General features: G+C 43.8%; 2 protein-coding genes across 3 annotated transcripts; both read right to left on the bottom strand.

Annotated features, from left to right (window-relative positions):
- Positions 1-722: 722 nt before the first annotated feature.
- Positions 723-15,234, bottom strand: LOC143329026 (G-protein coupled receptor 22-like). Its single transcript, XM_076744654.1, has 2 exons — positions 14,839-15,234; positions 723-4,541 (listed from the first exon to the last, which is right to left on the bottom strand). The coding sequence occupies exon 2, from the start codon at positions 4,428-4,430 to the stop codon at positions 2,883-2,885; it is 1,548 nt and encodes a 515-aa protein (XP_076600769.1). The 5' UTR covers positions 4,431-4,541; positions 14,839-15,234; the 3' UTR covers positions 723-2,882.
- Positions 15,235-16,331: 1,097 nt separating this feature from the next.
- On the bottom strand, positions 16,332-21,540 carry cidec (cell death inducing DFFA like effector c). Of its 2 annotated transcripts, none has more exons than XM_076748340.1 (6): positions 21,351-21,540; positions 19,741-19,809; positions 19,499-19,652; positions 19,056-19,205; positions 18,260-18,450; positions 16,332-17,499 (listed from the first exon to the last, which is right to left on the bottom strand). In XM_076748340.1, the coding sequence occupies exons 2-6, from the start codon at positions 19,791-19,793 to the stop codon at positions 17,319-17,321; spliced, it is 729 nt and encodes a 242-aa protein (XP_076604455.1). In that variant the 5' UTR covers positions 19,794-19,809; positions 21,351-21,540; the 3' UTR covers positions 16,332-17,318. The 2 variants fall into 2 exon arrangements, with proteins under 2 accessions (XP_076604455.1, XP_076604445.1); XM_076748330.1 differs by lacking the exon at positions 21,351-21,540 and adding an exon at positions 20,095-20,204.
- Between the last annotated feature and the right edge of the window lie 740 nt (positions 21,541-22,280).

The raw sequence follows: 22,280 nt of genomic DNA, 5'->3' as shown, positions 1-22,280 counted from the left end.
GGAGCAGCATGATATAAACCCTGTGAGGTACTGAAGGTACTCACTGAGCACCGCCTCGTGCCTACTGAGGGCACCATGCTGGACATGGATGCAACCACAGAAATAGTAAAAGGATGGTTTCTCATCAGCAAGTTTGATTTTACCATGCCAACAGCGAGAAGACAATGCAAAAATGTACACACACAAACATGCACCACCTACTCATTTTATATTATTGGCTGCTTTCTCATTCTTATAAGTGCACAAGCAGCTTATCATGTGCAAAATGAAGTCTCTGTTCAACACAGACCACGAGGAAGAATCACAATAAATGCTGAGCACAAATTCATGAAGGCTATTAAAACAGTGTGATTATGTCCAGGAGGACTTGGTGTTCTTTAGCTCACCAGGGTGTCACTAAATGGCTACTCAGGAATAGAGAGAATTATCATGTGAGCTATATGGACAGTGCTGTGCATTGTCCTCATGCTGTTCCTCTCACAGCAGGATCCTCATAAATGAAATTCTTCACGAGGAAAGATGCAGTTATACAGCTACACTCAAGGCTAGGCCTTTCAGCCAGATAAAGCCCAGAAACCCCAGGCCCCAGGCATTTTGCTCAGAAATATTTTTTGTATTGCATACTTTGTATTTTTCAGTACCTCTTCGGCACTCAACAGAATCAAAGCAGTCAGTTTCCATGAATTCATCGAGCCATGGGCAAAGGCAGCAAATCCAGACCATGGTGTTTACTATTTATTGATTTAATTCAACATTGCATGGTGATACATTCACATAAAAACAACACCATGAAGAAAACCTATAAAGATAGCATATATGTATGTGTGTGTGTGTGTGTGTGTGTGTGTGTGTGTGTGTGTGTGTATATATATATATATATCTTGTGAGAAATCACATGGCCTCCAAAATGAGTCCCAGTGAGAGTACAGCATCAGAGCAGTGAACGCACAAGCCGGTAGAACAAAGTCAACAGCAGTCACTGGTGCTGTTAATAATCTCACCAATGTGCTTGTCAGTGCTCGTCTGTAGTGACAGTCACTCTGCTGTCTTTGCTGGTGGAGCTGACCCACGGGACCAGATGTCTGGGTGCTGACACAGAGACGAGCCAGCTGCAACTTCAAGGCTCCTCTAAAAGTCAGTCAATAATCACAGACAGACCAAGTGACTTGTACTGTAGATTTCACATGGAACACATCTAAATCTGGTCAGTATTTACACAGGAATGTTGTTTCAAAAGAGAGCTGCACACCTTTGGCTTGCCAAGACCCTAACCTGAACCACAGGGACACCTGAAATATAATGCAATCCAAAACAACAGACCTGCCATGAATACTTGTTTACTGAGAGTGTGCCACAGAGGTGTTGATTGAACTCAGCGTTTGGTTTCACAATTGTACTTTTTGCTGATGTACCACACTGCATTATATTTAAAGGTTTTCCTGTTATTGTCTCCGTCACATGTCCATTTTACAATGTACATCATCCCTAAGAGCTACTTCAGCATAGTCAGCTGACTTTACCCATAATTCTGTCGACATTCAATAAATCATAAAAGAGATTTCATTTTTACTATTCAAAGGACTAGTTGGACATTTTTCTTGCTGCCTTGCTGAGAGTTAAATGAGAAGTGTGTGTTGGTGCTCTCGTGTCTGTAGGATAAATGGCACCACTGCTTATTGCAGCATAAAGAGCTGAAATAGGGGGAAAGAGGTAGCCTGGCTCTTTTTAAGGGAAACATGTAATATCACGTTTAATTACAAAAACCAATGTGAAAAAGCAGGGGGCTTGGGTTTTTTTGGACAGGGCCAAGCTACCTGTTTTCTTCTGTTTCCAGTCTGCTAAGTCAAGCTAACCATATTTACATGACATGAGAGTAGCATCAATCTTTTCATCTAATTTCCTGCAAGAAAGCAAATGAGCCTTTTTTCCAAAATGTCAAACTACCGCTTTAAAAGTGCTCATCTTCTCCCAGCAGTGTATACAAAACATCAATAAGACATTACATCATTTTATACAAATTGCTGAGCAAAAGAGTTGAACTGATATGAAGGAGCTCTGCAAGACTTTACATAAATACTGTAACATTGACTGTTTAATAACTACTTAAGCTAAAGCAAAACTGCATTTAATATTTCACACTAGCCTTTAATTGTCCCCTGACTTGTTCCTCACCTTCTCTCTGTGGACATACCCTCCTGAACGCTGACACATTTACATCTCATCCTTATTTTTCCATGTTGTGTTCACTGTGTCTTGCTTGTAAATATCCAATATATTCAGAATCAGAATCAGAATCAGAATCAGCTATACTTTATTGATCCCCGGAGGAAATTGTTTTTGTTTGTTTTGTTCCCTTTTAGTGTAGAATAGACATCAACCGTTCAGAGCAGAATTAAGGCAGAGACAATATTAAATAGCCTACATTCAAGGAGTTTTTTGAATTTATCTGTTTGAAGTGTATCACCGTTTCTTAAAGCTGCCTTGGAGCATTTGAGTGGGCTAAACACGTTCCTTTGGAGCAGTTAGGTAAGCACCACTATGAGCACACTCTATCAAACAACTCCACATGTAAACAGACTTCACTATTTGACAGTGCAAATTATATACAGTTGTGTTTGTTGTTGTATAATTTCCTTCCGCTGCAGAGGCTGTGTGTACCACAGTGACGTTGGCATCCTGCTCCCACCGCTGCCTGAGGTGAATGTTAGCTGTGTTTAGCATGGGCTTGCTGCTAGTGGTTACATTAAAACATCTCCCAGAGGTGGAAATGTGTTGTTCACATTTCTTACACTGGCTTCACGCACCAGTGAGTTTCATAATGGAACACACCTGTGACTGTATTCCAGATTTTAATTATACAAGGCGGCCCCTGTGTGTAAGTCTCACAGGACCTCTGCCAGGCAGCGGTCAGTGCCTTCGCTTGCTTCCAGCCGCACCTGCCGGCTGGTTTTCCTGTTCTCCACCCAGGAGTTGTGTATGACGGTGCCCCCTGGTGAAGGGTCTACCTGGAGCAGGGACACCACCCTCTTCTTAACCTTGGCACGGAGGGCACGCCGCAGCTTCTGTCGGGTGAAGGCATAGAGCAGAGGGTGGGAGACGGTGGTGCCGTAGGCCAGGGCTAAGAACCAGAGGCGTAGGCTGACCAGGGCGTCGCTGGGGCCCACGCCCAGGATTAACACGTTGGTCACAGAGAGGGGAGCCCAACAGCCCAGGAAGGTGGTGATAATGATGAGGGACATCCTGAACACCCTCCTCTGTCGTTCTCGTCGATCCCTGTGCCGCCGCACTGCCCGCCTCAGGGCAATGATGGCCGACACGGAGGCCTGGACGCCCATGGTAGCAGGCATGTGGGTCGCGGCGCCTGCGTCAGAGGTGACGAGCTGGGCGGAGGAGGACATGGCAGGGGGGGAGGTAGCTGTCGGGGTTGGGGATGGGGAAGGGATGAGGGGAGGGTGGCTGAGCTGTTTGGTTCCATCTGTGGTGCACTGCTCGCCCCCCACCTCCTTACCTTCATTCATTCTGACCCCCGTCTTCTTTTTTTTTTGTTTCTTGTGGCCTGCCCTGCATGAGGGGCCCCTGAACCGCTGGCCCTTCTTCATGTGGGAGCCAATGCGGATGTTTAAAGCTCTCAGTATTCTGGAGTAGGTAAACAGCATGACCGCCACGGTGGTGAAGAAGATGGGTACCTGCAGGATAAGATGGTAATACATACCCAGGCCTGTGTGGTAGCCCTGCCCACCAACACACAGCAGTGTCCGGTTACGCCATGCTGGCACCACTGTGGCACTGATGCCATGTGAGGACAACGACAAGGATGTCATCTGCCCTCTCTCCTCTGCTCCTTCTCCACTGGACCACTCCACCTCCAAGAATGGGATAAAAAACACAGCCACTGAGGTGACCCAAACAGCAGCCAGAAGCAGCGATGCTCTGCGTGTCGTCAGCAGCCTGTTGGCCGGCCGAACCGAGATGTCGTAGCGGTCCAAGCTGATAACCAGGATGTTGATTGCTGTGGCTATGCTGGCAAAGGTGACACAGGCTTCGTGGAAGCAACAGAGCAGGGCCAGGTTTGGTCCTGGAGGCAGCAGCACGACCACCAGAGTGAGGGGCAGACACAGCACACACACCACCACATCCAGCACATGCAGATTGACAGTCACCATATTGCTCACAGAGTCCACTAAATTGGATTGAGAGCAGTAAAGCACCAGCACCGTCAGGTTGCTGCTGAAACCCAGCACCAGCTCCAACATGAGGAAGGCGGTGAGCGACACCTGGAAGCCCAGCGAGTACGGCATGTACCAGGACATGGGGCTGCTGGACGAGCCCCCTCCTCCCTGCCCCTGAAGGACTCCCATTCCCTCCAGGCCTGCCACCGTCCCAGCCCAGTCAGTGGTGGCTGGACCTGAGGTGTAGCTGTCAGTCTCCATGGTGACCCCTCAGCCCTCATATATTGTATCTGTCACACTGTTGATGAGCTCCCATGATGCACCAGGCTGAGCCTCCATGACGCAGGGATGAATAACAGCTTGGTGACAGCACTGGGGAGACAGGAACACAATCCAGACAGATGAGAAATGAAGTGTGTAGGAGAGAATCAAAACACATTTTTTCTCTCATGGCATGTCAGACATCTCAACATAACTTTGGATAGAGAAGTCAAAACACAATGATCATATTCAATCTTTCTTTAGAAATATGCATTTATCAACCTTGCCATGTGCGGATTGAACAGGTGCTGCATTATGCATCAGTCCAGGCTTCAATCTGTCTCCGTTCAGTATCTCTCATTACAATTTTGGCTCAGTCACAGCCTGAGACCTGCACACAAGCTGTCAGACCCGCAGACTGCCACAATAGGCCATGATCACTTATGTGTACTGGAGCTCAGGGGAATGGCCAAATTGAATGAAGCTAAGTAATCAAACCCGCAGGCAATCAACTGGCCTCTCATTGGACCAGTAAAAACAGCACATTCAGCAACTTACACAAAGTTGGTTATGATGTCTGCTCTGTCGGCTGTAGCAGAATGCATGATTTATTTAAAATACCTCTGCTGCCAAAGAAGTATATGCATTAATGGCTGGAAGGTTACAGCTAAACCGATGACTGCTTAAGTTAATTCATTTCACATCTGATGAGTTATTTCACTATAAAGTACTGTGGACGGACTTCACAGAACAGCAGCAGAAGAACCAAAGGTAAAAATGAATCATTTCGGAGAGATTCCTTTAATTAGAAGAAGAAGAAGAATCAGGGGGAGACATTCCCCTTTATTTGTCACACACGTACATGCAGACACTGCACACGAGGTGAAATTTATCCTCCGCTTTTCACCCATCCTGGTCGTCCTTCCTCCGCGGCAGACCAGGAGCGGTGGGCAGCCAGACCGGCGCCCGGGGACCCATCTTCTTCGTCACCATTGGTCAGGTGGTGATCTTCTTGCATGTTTTTAGTGGGGGTATATTTTTACGGAGGATACCCCAGGTGAACACGGGGAGAACATGCAAACTCCACACAGAAAGGCCCTCCTCGAGCAGCAGGCACCGAAGCATGGTGGAGGACACACCCAGTGCCCGCAGCGAGATTCGAACCCGGGACCTTCTTGCTGTGAGGCGACAGTGTTGCCACTGTGCCACCGTGCCACCAATTAAAATAAATAATTAAAAACAGATAGAGCAACCTGCCAATTTTAACTCCAGTTAAACCTAACAAAGCAATTAATTTAAGATTCACTGAAGCACATTTGACACAGTAAAATAATTGCTGGGCACGTATGCTCTTGTTCAGATTTACAATTGATGCATGATGATGCCAATTGAGAGCAAATTGAGACAGAATTGATCGTCTGTATCTTGTTAAAGCATTTTTTAAAAATTTTTAATTGATTTTTTTAATAGAAACTGCAGATTCATTCACGTCAATTCTTGAAGAACATGCTCTGTGGCTGCGTCTACTGTTTAGAACAGACCTCAGAAAATGTTAACTTCCATGTAGTTTTTGTCCAGTGTTAATCTTTGCTGTAAAAGACACACTTACAAAGGACGATGATGATGATGACGATGATCCAGTGTGTTGTCTTGAATTTGTGGTGGGGCCATAACTCTTTCTTCAATAACATTATAAATTATGTGGAAGACAAAAAACACTCTCTATCCAATTCACAAGTACTGACTACACTTCGATATCTGGATCTGAACAGTCAGTCAGACTACTGTTAGACACAGCATGTGGGTGCTAGTATGCAGACCGCATCGCACCGTTGTATTGACAAGCACAAGATTAAAGGCAGTGTGTATTACACAGACGCTCGTCATTGATTAGAAGGTGGCTACTGATTGCACCTGCGGGAAATCAATTGAATGATTAAAATTACAGCTTCCTTTCCCCCAAATTCATCAGGAGGTGAGCATCTCGGCGCCAGCATCGTGTTTTAAAACGTCTGATGAGCCGTTTGACTCTACGGGTCAGAAGCGCAGGAAACAAACAACACAACAAATCAAATCTCAACTCTCAACCTCTGCACAACGCCACTCCGGCAGCAAGACATCCAGTTGAGTGATGGACTCATTTTCTCCCTGTTTCTGTTGCCACGGCAACCACACTACAAGGGTCTAGATTAATGAGGACACAGGTGCCGTAGTATTGAAGCGCGCGTCGCCCGGCTCTTTGGTGACAGCGAGACGGCAGAGTAGTAGAGTTAAAACATCTCGCAACTACAAAACAGAGAGCTTGAAATGTGTCACATTCTCACGGAGAAAGATACGGGGATTGGAAAAACAACAACATACTGCTGCACTGTAAGTCAAAATGTCAGCAGGAAGGTGTGATGATAAAACCTCCTGTTACTTATACATTGAATATTGCCTTGAATAATCCATACTACAATGTCTGCTTGTCTGTTCACTTTAATGTTTTATGCTCTCCGTGTGCAGTGTAAACAATGGGATGAGGGAGGAAATGGAAGTCCCTTAAGATCAACAGCACTCCTCTTAAAACTATTTCCAGTGCGCAAATTACAGGCTTTATGGAAACAAGAGGCAAGTTTTTTACAGCACTGCAAGTTAGTGAGGAAGCAGTTGGCAGATGCAGATTTATGATTTTGTTTAAAACTGTAAGAGATATCTCATGGGACTGTAAGGAGACACAAGGGAAAGCAAAGTGGAAAAAAAAAAAAAAAAAAAGCAGAGCCAGAAAAGCAGTCAGTGAAGAATTGATGGTGTGCATGAGCGCAGCCCTGCAGCCACTTTGCTAGACCCATGTTGGAGATTTCCAGCTGGTCCGATCGTGAGCAGACTGTCTGAATGGCACCAGGGGCTGGAATTGGGAGAGTGGGAGAGAGTGAAGATAAGGGGGCAAGGGGGAGGGAGGTGGAAATGAAGAGAAGTAGCCTAGTGGATTCTGTTTAAAAAGGGGCATGCATCACCCGGAAGTAGGACATTTGAAACACCTGCTGAAGAGCTGAGACAGATTACAGAAAATGTGAGGGCAGGAAGCTGAAAAGAAGGCCGAGCCTGCAGCACTGGTAAACAAGATGCCCCAGGGAGCAGAGGTGGTAGCAGTTTTTTTTTTTTGCTGTTGTTGTTTTTTTTTTCTTCCCCTAACAGTGGCTGGTTTCCTGGTTTCCAGCAGTCCCCAACAGACCGCTTCAGTCCCAAAAGACTCGACTCATGATTGTCTGAATGAAAAGCTGCATGATGACTGCACAGGTGAGATGCTTAGGAGGTGGACAGATACTGGCAATCATAAATCGCAGCGGAGAAGCAGTCTGGCTGCAGAATAGCAGGGCAGCTGAGGGAGAACAGAGCTCTGTATGATACTCAGGTTTTTCCTGTTATATACAGATATACTATTAATGCGTTGGCTGTGTGGAGGAGGGAGTTATGGTCTTTGTGTGATTTTTTTAATATGGTACTTTTTTTGTAGGGGTAAGATTTCAACTTGAAACAATTCAGTTACGTTGGTTTTCTGCACGAACCACTGTTACATCTCTCTTCAAAATGACGCAGCATGTGAAGCAGAAGAGTGAAAAATCAATCAATACGACCCTGCTGTGACCCAAAGCGCCTGACGACTGACCCTGCTCCGCGTCACACTGTTCTTTATCCACCAGCTGGTTATTAAGAACGCTCTTCCTCTTTGAATAAACCTGAATGAATGTGACTTCAGGGCAGGATCAGGTTAGACTTTGGAAGGCACTACTCATTTCTGACTCCAGGTAAAACCTTGTCAGAAAGCAGCAGCATCACTCCTCATAACTAGCTGTGAGTCAGAGGCAGGCCAGTGTGAAGTCAGGTGCATTTCTTAAGATTGCTTCCTAATTAGGTTGCCTGCGAGCGGAAGATGCTCACCAGGGAGTACTCCAGGTGACTCTGTGTGTATGTGTGTGTGTGTGTGACCGTCTTCTAGCTTTGCAGAAGGCTAGAATAATCTCACTTAGACCCCGACGTACTGAGGGTCAGAAAATGTCTCATCAAGGCGATGCACTGAATCAGAGGTAACACTATCTCAGCAGCACCTTCTCCCGTTGCCCTCTGACAACATAATGAGGTCAAATGTGGGAGCAATAACACATTTTCATCCAAAACTGAATATCAGATGCTGATGTCGAGAACCAACCTTTTGTGAGTTTTCTGAACATGTTGACACTGGGATCAGATTTTCTACTTTGAATCCTTCACTCAGAGCTCCTTTCAGAGGCTGAGGTTAGATAAACAGTTTGACAGGTTGGGAACACACTTTACTGCTTTATTTACAAGAGTTAGATGAGAGGATGGACACCACTCTCATATGGAGTAAACATGAAGCTGGAGCCAGCAGCCTGGTAGCTTAGCTTTGCATAAAGACTGGAGACAGGGTGGAACAGCTAGCCTGGCACTCAGGCTTTTGTAGGTGTTATACAAACATGACATGATGTGGTAATTAGTGAGCTTTACAGGTAGGTGGATTTCGGTAGCTGTGAACAAAACCAGGCTGGATCATTTATGCTAAGCTAAGCTAACAGGCTGCTGGCTCCAGCTTCATATTTACCATAGAGACATGAGAGTGTTAGACCTGTCAATCCGCTCATCTAAGTCTGGGCAAGAAAGCAAATAAGCACACTGTATTTCCCAAAATGTGGAACTATTACTTTAACCAGGATCTGTTTGTCCACAATGCACCCTGAGTCACTCTGTTTGTGAAAAGTTATGCGTTGTAGACCTACCTTTCACTTACAAATGCATTTTGCTGTTTGGTAAAAACTTTATTCTTGGTCAGTGTGAAATGCAAAAATGTGCACATAACCATATGCAATATTTAAACATTCATTAGATTCAGCTCGGCATTTGACATCATATCTGGATCCTAATCCTGATCCTCTGTTTTTGATTCAGGGCCTCTGTGTTTTGTTTGATCATCATCTCATTTCAGCTCTATTTATATGTAAAGAGTTCCAATGTTAACAGGTTATTTCTTATACCACCTGTTTATGGATGCCAACGCTCTTCAGGATCATCAGGCTGAAAGCTAAAACCTTTTAGCGAGTCCGAAGCTAAATATTTGGCTTTTGCTACAGACTTAAAAAGCAAGAAGTAGTTTCTGTGTCTATCATTTTACATCAGTGTTCAATAAGCACAAGTGGAGAAATCCTTTTTAAGGTGGAACGACAATTTCAAATTTTGCTCAACGCGATTGACTTCTCCACCTAAACAGACAGACTTGAATGCAACAATTTAGGCCTGGTCTCTGAGGGTTGTAGAAAATGATTCTGAGGAACATAAGAAATCAATGCAGGTTGAGGGAAAGTGCAATAAAAAATTTATTACAACGCTTCATCACAAAACAACTTCTAAACACCAGAGACTATTCTGATAATATAATGGATGATTTTTCACTTTAATAGTGCATCAAAGCCCCAGCAGGGGGATTAATTCACAAACTGCTACACCACATCCAGAGCTACCACTTTCCACTCACACAGATCATCTAAGTGAAGCTCCACAACCTTTTCCCCTCCGGTGTGGGAAGCCAGAAAATATGTGACAAGAGACTGTATAGCATGTATAATTGAACAGCTATAGTCACATCAGCATTTCCCAGAAGCAGCAGCACAAAGATTAAAAAGATGAACAGCACTGAAGATAATCTCACTATTCCTGAGAGACAAGGTGATGTAACAGGTTGTCAAAATGACACATGGTGAGAAGACAGGAGTGCAGAATAAAAGAACACAGACAGTAATGGGGAACATATTTTAATGTAGGATTTTAAAGAGAATACTGTAGGAAATTTAATTTTTATCAGCCAGACTATGAAAAGATCACACCATGTGATCACTTTTTCAAACCTATTCAGTGGGATAAATTATGGACTGAGACTGTACTGAGGCACAGCAATGCTTTAAGTGCTTTAATGTTTACTGTGTTCAGCATCTTAGTTTAGCATGTCAGCATGCCAACATTTGCTTATGAGCACTAAAGTAGAGCCAAGGCTGATGGTTATGTCATCAGTTTTGCATGTAAACCAAAATATTGGACAAATTACAAATATGAGCTGATGATGGCAATAGATGAAACGACAGGTGACTTTCAAAGTTCGTACAATTCACTCTGAGGGGGGCAAGAATACCTGCACCAAATTTAATGTCAGTCCATCCACTAGTTGTTGATCTGGACCACAGTGGTGGACCAATCCACATCCCTGGAGCCACAATGCCAGCAAGGCAAGTAATCATCATTTCCCACAGTTAAATCAGCTTGAGATTATTTTGCTTTCAAAATCCACTTTTATTTGAATTTTCCACTATTTTTATCTCCACATATCAGGAGCTCAGGATGTCACTATAACTTCCATTATTGCTGTAGCATTAAACCACAGTCAGTAAGTCTTATCAGGAAGCATATCCACATATTTCTCTTCATATAGCACATGGGTGTTGACCTGAGCTCCGAACCTTAAAAGCAGCGCAGGGTTATAGCAGTGTGAAGTAAATCAGTTTTTCTTTATTAAGATGCAAAGTTATGCATCAAGGTGCCTGAAAATCTAATCAGACCGTCAACTCAACCGAAGGAAGCTGTGGGGATGAAGTATAAAGATTCTGTCAGGTACTGCAGCTGACAGGCAGACGTCACCGTGGTGGCAGGACAGGAAGAAGATCAGATGATCAGGGAGGGCATTGAATGATCAGAATTTATTCTAATATATATTGAATATGACTGCAATTCCATTAGAGACACTTCCAGGTGATTTTTGGGATCCCTACAATAGGAGAGTTTTTAAAAACACCTTCCTTCAGCGTCTGGCCTCCTGGAGTCTGATCGTTCCCTCTTTTGTGCCAAAAAGGCAGCTTCAATCACTTGTCATGAAAGTGTCAGCAGAAAGTTTGTGTATTGATTCTTCTAGAACACGACCAGGCAGCGCACAAGAAAGAAACAGCAGCATTCAGGATTGGGAGTGTGCAGCGTGAGGGGGTGAGTAACAACAAGTCAAGAGAGGCTGGAGTCAACCATGACCACGTATACGCCTTCTATACAATAAACACCCATCAGCATGTGTGCGTGCACACGAGTGTAAAAAGACTGCCTATTGAGACATCAAGCTGTGGTTTGAGCGCTCTCTTTGGTCACTACGCCACGATGGAGACAAAATGTCATGTCGTAATAAAATCCTTGCGGGCCAATGCTCATCCCCAGCACAGTGAGCCTGGTAGAACAAGACACACACATCTATATTACTACACACACACACACACACACACACACACACACAGAGTTGTACAACTGGACACCTGCTGAGTCTAAGTGGTCTTGTAGCTGCAGATGAATACAGAGAGGATGAAAGTCTCATCCGATGTACATGTTAAGGATTATTTTCTCTGCCGGCACATGAAATGAAAAACAAATACAAATTGAATACAGAATTCCCGACTGACTGACTTCCAGCTGGTTGTCGGCCTTCAACACGCCAACTCTTTGGGGCATGACTCTTACCTTCAAATGTGAAGACAACTACTAAGTTTACCATTTTCAAGCTCAGTATCATCATGTTAAGTGTCATGTACATTATATTTGTAAATAAATGGTTCTATAATGCCAATTTGTCCATTTTATACATATTATGGACATTTCTGCTTGACTTAAGTTGCTTAGTTCTAGACATACAACACGTACAATACTGTATGTCACGTGATCTACACAGACACACACCGTGTCCACACACTGTCTCAGTCCTCACCGTTGTGTTAACACAGTGAGGGCACGAGCAGGGTCAGGGGTCTGCTTCTATCTGATTGGTTTATTGACCCTCTGTCCTGGGTTTTTACAGCCCTTAATAGTGGCTGTTGTTAAAGCTGCATCCATACTTTCCATTTTGAAATCCAATTATTATTTCTGTCCAAGTCATAAATATTTTGACTCATTTCATAATGGAGTTGAGGGGCAGCTGGAAAGAGTGAGCAGGACGGCATGAAATATGGAGAAATACAGAGAGTGCTTCAAGGGAAGTCATGAGGGAGAGTAAAATCAAGCCAAACTCTTCTGGAGACTCATCTTTAATATATGTATATCTTGAAATGATGGCCCAGGACAAATCTGAGAGATAACTTGCACACACAGTGAGAGCACATATTGCCTTTTCAGTCGCTGACCAGAATACACTTGGTTTTGGGAAACAAATCCATTTTTTCAAACAGACTCTCCAAACAGTAGATGAGCAAATTCAGGTTTCAGAGAGGATGAGGGCCTTTGTGTTGTCCTGTTAGCTGAATTATTTATTGCTGAGCAGAAATATGGACCTGAAATAGCAAGCCATTGGAAAACTAAGCTTGGGAAGAAGTAGAGAAAAGAAATGGGGGAGAAAAGAAGAAACAGAGAGAAGAGAAAAGGTGTGTGTTGCTGACAGATAACAGATGCTCAACAGAAAGCCACTTGGTGAAAAATGATGAAGTTACTTGACTGCAGAAGGGGGCAATTAGAAGACAATTTATCCATTTGTGTGTGAGCTGGCGGCAGTAAGACAGAGAGGGGATGATGATGATGTATTGACACACACAAACACACTTCCTGTCTTCATCAGTCCAGCAGCATTTGGTTTTCCTCCTTCATGTTCACAATCAAAGGCGTCCACAGCAGAACACGGGCACGGCGCAGCAGAGACACAGCTCAGACCCGAACGCTTTCATCAAGACTTCTCCCTTTTTCTCTTTGCTTTCCTCCACCTCCACACTCTACTCTCGCAACCAACCCCTCCCTTCTCCGTTACTCCTCATCTCGCCTGCTGCGTCTTACTGCATTTAGTTTCACTTTTACAGTCTTTATTTGTCCCTCAGTGCATCTCTCTTTTTAGTTGTTTTGCCATGCTTGTGATGAACAGCTGCAAGAGAAACTGCACAGAACAGCATGTGGATTGTTGGACTGTGCGAGAGGAAAAATCTGACTTAGCCAAGTCTGCGAGGGCAGAGTGCAGTTGTGAAAGGCTGAGCAGCAGGATACTGCCTTTGCAAAACACAACTCCAGCATTAATACTCAAACAATGCAGCTGTGACAATAACTCTCATTATTGATTTATCTGCAAACTATTTTCTAGATTTATCATTTGGTCTAAGAAATAAGAGAAAATAGTGAAAAATAGCTATTACAATTTTTCAGGATACAAAGTGACGACAATAAATCACTTGTTTTTGCCAGCCGACAATCCAAAACCAAGAAAGTTAATCACATCACAATCAAAAAAAGACACGGAAAACTAGTAAATTATTACAGGTGAGAAACTAGAACCAGATATTTCTTGACAATTTCTTTGAAGAATTTTTCAAACCATTTCTCAAATATCAGAATTTCTGCAGATTGTCGATTGACTGGTTGGTTAAACTCAATAACCACATTTTGGATGAGGACAGGGAACACAATCCTATAAGGTGCATACCTAAAAATATTTCATATTAAGGTAAAATGTGCATAAAACAACTAAATAGCTGTTTAACTGAACGACAAGTCCTTAATTTAGCTTATACTCCTACTTCTGTCCTTGAATTGATGATTAAGGGATTTAGGTGATTTCCTCCTCAAAAGGGGAGACTGAACCACAGTCCAGCAACTATTGGACCCTGACGGGCAGTGAGAGGTTTATGGCAGCAATTTAAGGGTATTTTCAGGATTGTTTGGCCCCTTAGCTGTTGGCACACGCAACAAAACGCAAACGCAAAACATCGCGAAAACGCACCGCGTCCACACAGCCAACCACACTTTGATGCACAGTGCATGGTGAGATGTTTCCAGCGCGGACTCCCTCCGGAGCGTGGGAGAAATACACAGCCTCAGAGCCCGTAACTGTGTCAAGCACCTACTCCCACATGCGGCCCCTTGTTTCTAATAAAACCCGATTCCTCTGCTAAATCGATATTTCCTAAAAGCACGCAGAGCGCAGCGCTGTGCACTGCACGAGAGGACCGCATCCATCCTCGTATCAAATACATGCATAAAGTTGGACATAGCATGCATTACCAACACAGTGTCTGCAGTCTACAGAGACTTCGTTAAATATCCACAAGAAATGTTAAAACTGGATTAAAAATACGCTGCGTAAAAGTTCATTTGAGCGAAGTTGAAACATGCGTTTTAATACAAGTTTAAGGTCGCGTTCCCATCATCATCATCATCATCATCAAAATGAAAGAACTGTCTTTTTAATGGACAATTGAAGTTACTGGACCGGATCGGATGAGAGGCTACCTGCGAGCCAAGTGCTCTCCAAGCAGCTGCGCAATTTTACACTAACATGTCTTTATCAGAGAAAAGGCTGCACATTCAAGTCATTACGGATTAAAAAACCCACGCTTTTCTGATCAAACCGTACGCTTACCTCTTGTATCGGAGCCGTGCGCTCACAGATCCATGTCTGCAGTCTGCGCGGTGATGGAAAGCGTCCGTTCTGTCCTGTGGAGCAGCCGAGCACATGCTCAGCAGCAGCAGCTCAGGGGCCACTGACAACAACACAGCTCCGCAGGACGGACGCACGGACGGCTGTACTGTCCGCGGACACAGCTCAAGCTGCTGCGAGATGACTTCAAGTGACTGACTGAAGGAGGAGGGAGGGGACACATCTGCTACCAAGGTCATTCACAACAAAGGCTTCAAACTCCACACTTGTCTGTGATGGTGGTCTTTGTCTTTGAGGTAGAACTTTAAAGATCCATTGCGAATTTTTCCGGGGTTAAATGAATATTCATATTAAGTGAAGGTGGGAGGAGTTCTGTTTACAGCTTGTGGGGTGCAAATATGATAAAAGTTGTATAACGCCCTCTGTGTCCAGAGGGAGGTGCGTGAAATCTGATGAATTGCCTCATGTGATGTCACTTGAGTCACTGTATATTGTTTGAAGAGCACAAGTTTGAAAATGACAAAAATCTGGAGGTGTGGAGTTAGACAGAAATGATCTTAACATGCCTCTGTAGCCCACTCCTCATCTCTGCTTGAGATGAGCAGCTCCAGGCCAAATCAGCCTAAAATAGCATAACATGTCAGTGCCTGATCCACACCGGAAACATGATTCATTCTACACATGTGCAAAAAGGCGGACATAGAGCATAATTGGTTTCGGTAGCGGTTCGGGTTAGAATAACCCAGTACCAGATGAGGAGGATGTGTGATCAAATGGCCACAATGCATTCTGACCAAACTGTCTGCAGTTGAGTTGCATTGTGGGAAATGTAGACCCCAGAATAAAACAAGATGATATCTCTGGTTATACTACACCAATTTTGATCCCGATTGCAGGCCTGTTTTTCTGCAAACCAATAACACAATCAGAAAACACTAACTTCTGTTGTCTTGGGATCCTGTTTAAAAAGAGCTGTCAATTAATGAAAATCAACGAAAGCAGCTTTCAGTGTTGTGTTTAGTTGTTTTAGTGGGGTGATGACCCTGCTGTTTACATTTAGATCAGAGCTCGTGTCTCCTTTACAGAATATGCAGTAAAGCTGTAACTTTGAGCTCAAACTTCAAGGTCAACCAAGACAACAGCAGTCAATGGTTGGATATTTTCAGTTTGAGTATCTGCACACTGACTGAATGGAAAGAAAAATCCTGTTCAACAGACTGAGCTGATATTGTCAGAACCAATCTAAATGTTGACAAGTGTATGGCTGTAATTCAACACACACGAATAGTTTAAAACATGACTGTCAGCTGCAAAGAGCTCATGACTCATTTCAGTGCAGAAGAAAAAATGTCATGTGATCAGTGTTCACTTTCATGTTGTGTTTGCACGTGGGTGTGCAACTAGAGTTCATGCATTCATGTCATTTAATTGATGCCATATCAATACAAAACAACAGCAAAATAGGGTAATGGTTTGTTATCTCGTTACATTTAAACAACACCCATATTCCTCAATACATTAGCAAATGGTGGAGCAACTGGTATCATATGGGGGGCATTGACTGTATTTCATGTAAACATGGACTGAATCAGAAATGACCACCTCTGGCCAGTTTCTAATCCTCCTGGTCACAATATTTTCTGTAGACAGAAAATGGAGACAAAGAGAGCAAAAACCAGCTGAAGGATTAGAGAGTGGACCACAGTCAAACTCTGACTCTTGACCTACTGAATCCATACCTCAGACATTTATCTTCTTCTGGAGGTATCAGACAGCTAATTTGGTTAAAATCTGTCTGCATCTTTTTGTTGCCACCTTCCATGACAAGATGGCAGAAGTGGTACTTCTGCCACCAGCAGAAGCCATCATCTCTCTCTCTCAGGATAATGGTTTGCTTCCGTCCCCCCTGCAGCTGCTTGCTCTTCTTTGGTTCTCTTCCTCTGGTTTTCTAAGGCTGAGGCAGGCTGCAGCTGACAGGACAGCACAGGCCAGGGGACAATTAGGGAAGCGTGGGAGAGACAGCTGGACCTGTTGCCAATTACACTGACTATGACCAGGAACCAACCAACCACAGACACACAGCACCAGCTTAATGGGCTGATGCTGCACATTTAAACCCACTTGTGGACATACTGTATCAAGACTTAAATGGACTTTCAGGAATGGGAAAATAAAAAGTGTTAGTGTTTTATTTATTCATCTCCATAGGAAAAAGTTAGACAGTAGTGCGTAAAAGTGCTTTCTGAGGAATAACATGGTGACGGCCTCTATGTTCATTTGGGACAAACAAAAAAAAAAGATGTAACAGAGCAAGAAAGTGACTGTGAGAGGAGACTCAAATGTCTGCAAACTGCACAGGAAAATGTGACATGAACAGGTGGAGATCACCTGCCTCATCTGTGACATCTACACTGTGTCCTAAATCTTAGAGGATGTGTTTCTCGTCAGCTCTAGTCCCTTCATCAGTGAGATATCTTTCCCAGCAGCATGCTCTGCAGCTGCCTGATCCGGCTTTCCTGTGGCAGCGCCAGGCTCTTCTCCGCTCGCTCCTCCTCCTCCAACAGCTGTTCAATGTAGCAGGAGGAGCCCAGCAGGATGTGGCCTGTGGCCTGCATGGAGAAGATGGTCCATCGCAGAGCCTCCCTGGGAGCACAGAGAGAGACATTGAGAGACAGTGGTCATAACGAGAAAACTGGACACGTAAAATCACAGCATTTGAGCAACGTGGGATATTCATATATTTGAAATATTATCAAGAAAAAAAGGAAATGAGATGTCTTGAGTAACTGTCACAGAAAATGAAATACACAAGCGTGACAGATAAGCAGCCACTGATGAGAAAATGAGTGACAGGAAACATTTACAACCTCAGATGATCATTTCTCACATTAACTGCATCTCATACGACTGACATCTAAGAAACAAACCTCTTGCAATGCAATATGAGCACAGAAGCCACCTATTTCACCAGTCTGCAAAATGTAATCCTCTCTGACTGAAGCTGCACGCTAAAGCTGAAAACCAGCAGATCTCAGCAGCAATGACATAACTCCTCCTAAATTTAATCTGAGTAAAATCTAGTCTTTGTTCTTCCGCAATCTGACCATTTCAACTCCACCACCCACACAGTAAAATATGAATTCAGAACTGACATGTTAGGTATTGTGTGCAGACTACTTTAACTGTTGTTAATCTGTTCAAAAAGCAGCTGATGTACAGTAGAAAATGAATCAGAGGATAACTGAATTATTAGTAACTTAAAATTCATTAAAACGGCTCAATTTTCTCCTCTAACTGGATCAAACTATTACAAGGAATCCAACAGGAACATTATGTAATAGTTCAAACACAAAGCATAAAAATATCAGAAGGCTTCAGGTATTTGGCAGGCTCTATCACTCACCTCAGCATGTTTTTGGCAGCGTAGCAGCGCAGGTCATAGGACACCGAATAAACACCGTACAGGGTTGCTTTCACGTTCAGGCAGCCAATGAAATCCTTGGGGCTGTTCTTGTAGAGGTCAAAAGTCAGCTTGGCCACATCTGTCCGGTGCTGCGGCCTGCACTCACTGAGCCGATCTCTGGGGGGGCTGTTCTGTGAGGCAACGGGAAGAGAAACATAAGTCAGGTCAAAAGGGTGCAGACACATTTCGTTGGTATGACTGCAGCCACCAATGACAATGAAAGTCAGTTTGAGGTCACTAGAGTAAAATGTTTAGGGGGGGGGTCACTGCATGCATCAATTTCTATGGAAATTAATTGCTTTTGGGTGCACGCCATTGACATTTGATAATACCTCTGGGTCTGATTAATATTCAACCCCAGCCTTTGATTTTTCTCTAAAAATGATGAAGGAAGAAACTAATCTCTGGTGTTCGCCCCGTGTTCTGCCGTGGCACAATAACTGAGACATGACTCCCCTATTCTGTGTGAAAGATCAAATATTTGCTGATTAAATTTCACTGAAGAGTTTGCAGTCTGCAGATCCGTGCATCATATTCACAGCTGCTGCATTTAAGACACATATATTTTCCTGCCTGTTCAGTCACTACTTTAAAAGAACCACTGGCAAAACAAACTCTGAGCAGAGGAAGATCATCGTGTTAAGCATCACTTAATGGCGAATTAATTAAAGCTGAAGCAACTGATCCACACTGTCACCTAGTGGTTGATGTGAAAAGGCTCAAAACGCTATCATACTGTATGTGGGGTCCACTTCTGGCCCTTCTCCAGGACCATGAGGACAGCGTTTTCAGGGAGCGTCTGGAAGAACTCCTCTGTGTCCACCCCTGTGCCGTCTTCATCCAGCACCAGGGCGCTGACACACAGTACGCTCAAAGAGTCGCTGACCTGAGAGAGGACACACATATGCGCACATTAGTCATTAGAAAACATGGTCCATTCTGCAGAGAGACAGTGTTATTAGTCAGATACATGTACGTGAGCCTCACACAGGGTGAAGCAATAAGTGAGTCACAGGTTGGTCTGTATGTGGTAATTTTAAATGTCTATACACACTCCAGAGTGTCTCCCCGCTTCCTCACTATATCTTTAGCTTTAACGTCACTGTGTGATCGTCATCCACCCTCAGCTACACCAAAATTCCTCCCTCAGCCCTTTTAACACTTCATCCCCCTCCCTACCTTGTTCATCAGGTCTTCGAGCGTGTCTGCCATGATGCCCTTCTTCACACTGCGGTCAGCATTCGTGACCCTGAAGGGCCTTGGACGAGGAGCTCGACCCGACAGGAGCTGCTGGGTCATAGAAGCGCTGGCTGAGACACTGGCTGTCACGCACCTGAGAACAGATACCGTGAATAATCCTAAAATGGTAACTCCTGTGACACTGCTGGCAGCGCATTGAACTCACGGAGCAGCAGTCTTACTTGGAGAGGGAAGACGGAGTCAGAAGGCTGAGCGACTTCATGGCGTAATCCATCTGAGAGCACCTCCACCTGTTCAGTGGAAGCGTAGCAGTTAGACTTTGAACTGCATCATCACAGGTAAAGGGTTAATATAACAGGCCTCATGGAAGGAGCCAGTTTTACGTGAATATAACAGCTTGAAAGTTCAGACACTTTACATTCCAGCAATAAATTAAGACATTGATCTAAAGTAGATTCTGGTACTGAAGGCCTCCATCTGTCATAATTAAATCTAATGTAGGAATAAACCACAGACATTTCACTATAACATTCCCCCAAAGAAGACACAAAATTCTCCAACATGAATGACCTTACAGTTATAGAAAGGAGGCCCTTCACCGGCTGTTGTCCTGGTGTTTGTATAATCCTCCTTCAGTGGTCACTGTGTCCTGAAGTGCTGCTCCCGACTCTGTGTTCACCACTAAAACTTTCCGATAATGTACACGCTTGATGCTATTTCTTGCAACACTTGGTCACTGAACTTTGTGCTGATGACTGTTGAGCTAGTTGCATGTTGTCAACTTTATTGAGTAATTCTCCATGAGCACTCCCACTAACCCTCTCCTGGGAAAGTCCTTGCTTGTTCCATGCAAATAGCTTAAAGCGCACTGTGTCACTAAGCTCTAGTGGTATGTAGCCATGCAGGTAGTTTTGGTTTTAATTAGTCCAGGTTTTTCCACTGGAACTACTTTCTACTGAAGAAACAGTCCCTATGAAAACATGCAGATGTGTTATGTGGATTAGCAAAACACACTGTGATTGCAAGGACTTTAGTCTGATTCTTCAATCTAAATTCAAATGAATGAATTCAATGTTCGCTCACACACACGCTCGTGCCGGCTTATTCAGACAAGGAGTGTTCACACACCCCGGTGTTATCACATCATGTCACACAACTAAAGCAACAGGTAGTCTGTCATCACCTTGGGACACTCACCAAAACCATTTAAACTGAGGGATTGATGTCAAAATGATGTGACAGAGATCTTACCCAGGTACAATTTTACATTTTCAACTGGCATTGTTCCTCAAATGGTTTAAAAAAGGAAGATATCTGAATGTTTGTCTGACTGTAAAGAACAATAAAGGAAAAACCTTTCAGACTGTGTGGATCAGAAGTGACCCGGTGCAACCTCTCTGACATGCCTGCTGTGAAACAAAGAGATGTATAAAGAGATTTACTGCCCCTCTAAAATACTCATTTTCTTTGTTTACTAGGATAACCTAGGCCTATGTGCAGCATTCAGACAGATCCCAAGACATTAAAACCCCTAAAGACTGTCAGATGCTTTAATCAGGACATTTGCTGATTTAAAATGACTGCATCAAGGATTTTAACTTACAAAACAGTCCCCAGAAGTTAAGAACAAAAACTCTTGGGCTTAAATATGGACAGACTGAGGTGGAGTAGACCTTCACCTTCATTTCAAATAAAGTAAATACAATATCACCATAACATAACGCTACATTTATGGTAATGTGCACATCACCTGAGCACAATATGATTAAAGAAACGATTCAGACAGTGTTACAAAAGTACAACAGGCCAACAGCAAAATATTCACGCTTACTTGAGTCTCTGTGAAGTGTCTCCACACGGGTCCGTCACTGCCTCATCTGCGCTAATTAACAACACCTGGATGAGATGATTAACCGCTACCGTCCGCCATTTTGGCTCCTGTCTGCCCCCGTTTGAACAGCCATGTGGCGTTTATTCAAAACGCTGTGCGGCAAAGAAGAGGGCATAATGCATAGATTTGACGATATGATGAACCGTCTTCGGTCAAACTGTAAGTGTTTATAATATGGTTTTGTGTGGACGGAAGAGAAGCAATGAGGACATCATGTGGACAAACGAGCAACTGCTTCATTTTGGCTCCTGCAGTTAGGAAACACCTGCTCTGCCTACATTAAAAAAGGCTGAAGCAGCGGTCCCCAACCTCCGCCATTTGGTACCAGGCCGCATAGAGAGACGGAACAAACAATATTTTATCAATCGTCAGTCTGAAAAAAGTATGATTTGAAAATCAGGTGCCTCTGCACACGTTAATCCGCTCGTCTCGGTCACGTGATACAGTAGTAAAAAAGTAAGCCCACGCGCTAGCAAAAATGTGTAAAGAACGGTCTTTGGAAAGCCTCTTTGGAAAGGGGCAAAGGCCAAATGATGAGGCAGAAGAAGACGAGTCCACAACTTCCAAGAAAAAGAAAGCTGCATTTAAGAGACAATATCAGCAGTCCTACTTAAAATACCTATTTATCGCTTCAGGTGATTGTCACGCGCCAAGCCCGCTCTGTAATATGTGGCGACAGGCTGGCACATGAGGCAGTGAAGCCTTCTCATTGAAGCGAAACAAGCGCAGGGCTCCCACTAATTACAACTACATTCAACTTAATAGTCAGTTGTATTTTTAATCATTTGTTTTTATTTGTTTCTGCTTTACATGAAACCGGTTCGTGGCGCAAAAAAGGTTGGGGACTGCTGTGTTGAAGGACAGGTGTTT

This window comes from Chaetodon auriga, chromosome 2 (genome assembly GCF_051107435.1).
Source record: "Chaetodon auriga isolate fChaAug3 chromosome 2, fChaAug3.hap1, whole genome shotgun sequence".
Lineage (NCBI taxonomy): Eukaryota > Metazoa > Chordata > Actinopteri > Chaetodontiformes > Chaetodontidae > Chaetodon > Chaetodon auriga.
Note: the sequence above shows the minus strand (reverse complement) of the source record. Positions and strands in the feature narration are given on the sequence as shown.

Excerpts from the sequence above, each read along its gene's own strand:
- LOC143329026 (XM_076744654.1), bottom strand. The coding sequence starts at position 4,430 with ATGGAGACTGACAGCTACACCTCAGGTCCAGCCACCACTGACTGGGCT.
- cidec (XM_076748340.1), bottom strand. The coding sequence starts at position 19,793 with ATGGATTACGCCATGAAGTCGCTCAGCCTTCTGACTCCGTCTTCCCTC. Across the intron at positions 19,653-19,740 it reads ACTCCGTCTTCCCTCTCCAA|GTGCGTGACAGCCAGTGTCT; the intron begins GTAAGACTGCTG and ends ATCTGTTCTCAG. Across the intron at positions 18,451-19,055 it reads AGAAGTGGACCCCACATACA|AACAGCCCCCCCAGAGATCG; the intron begins GTATGATAGCGT and ends GTTGCCTCACAG.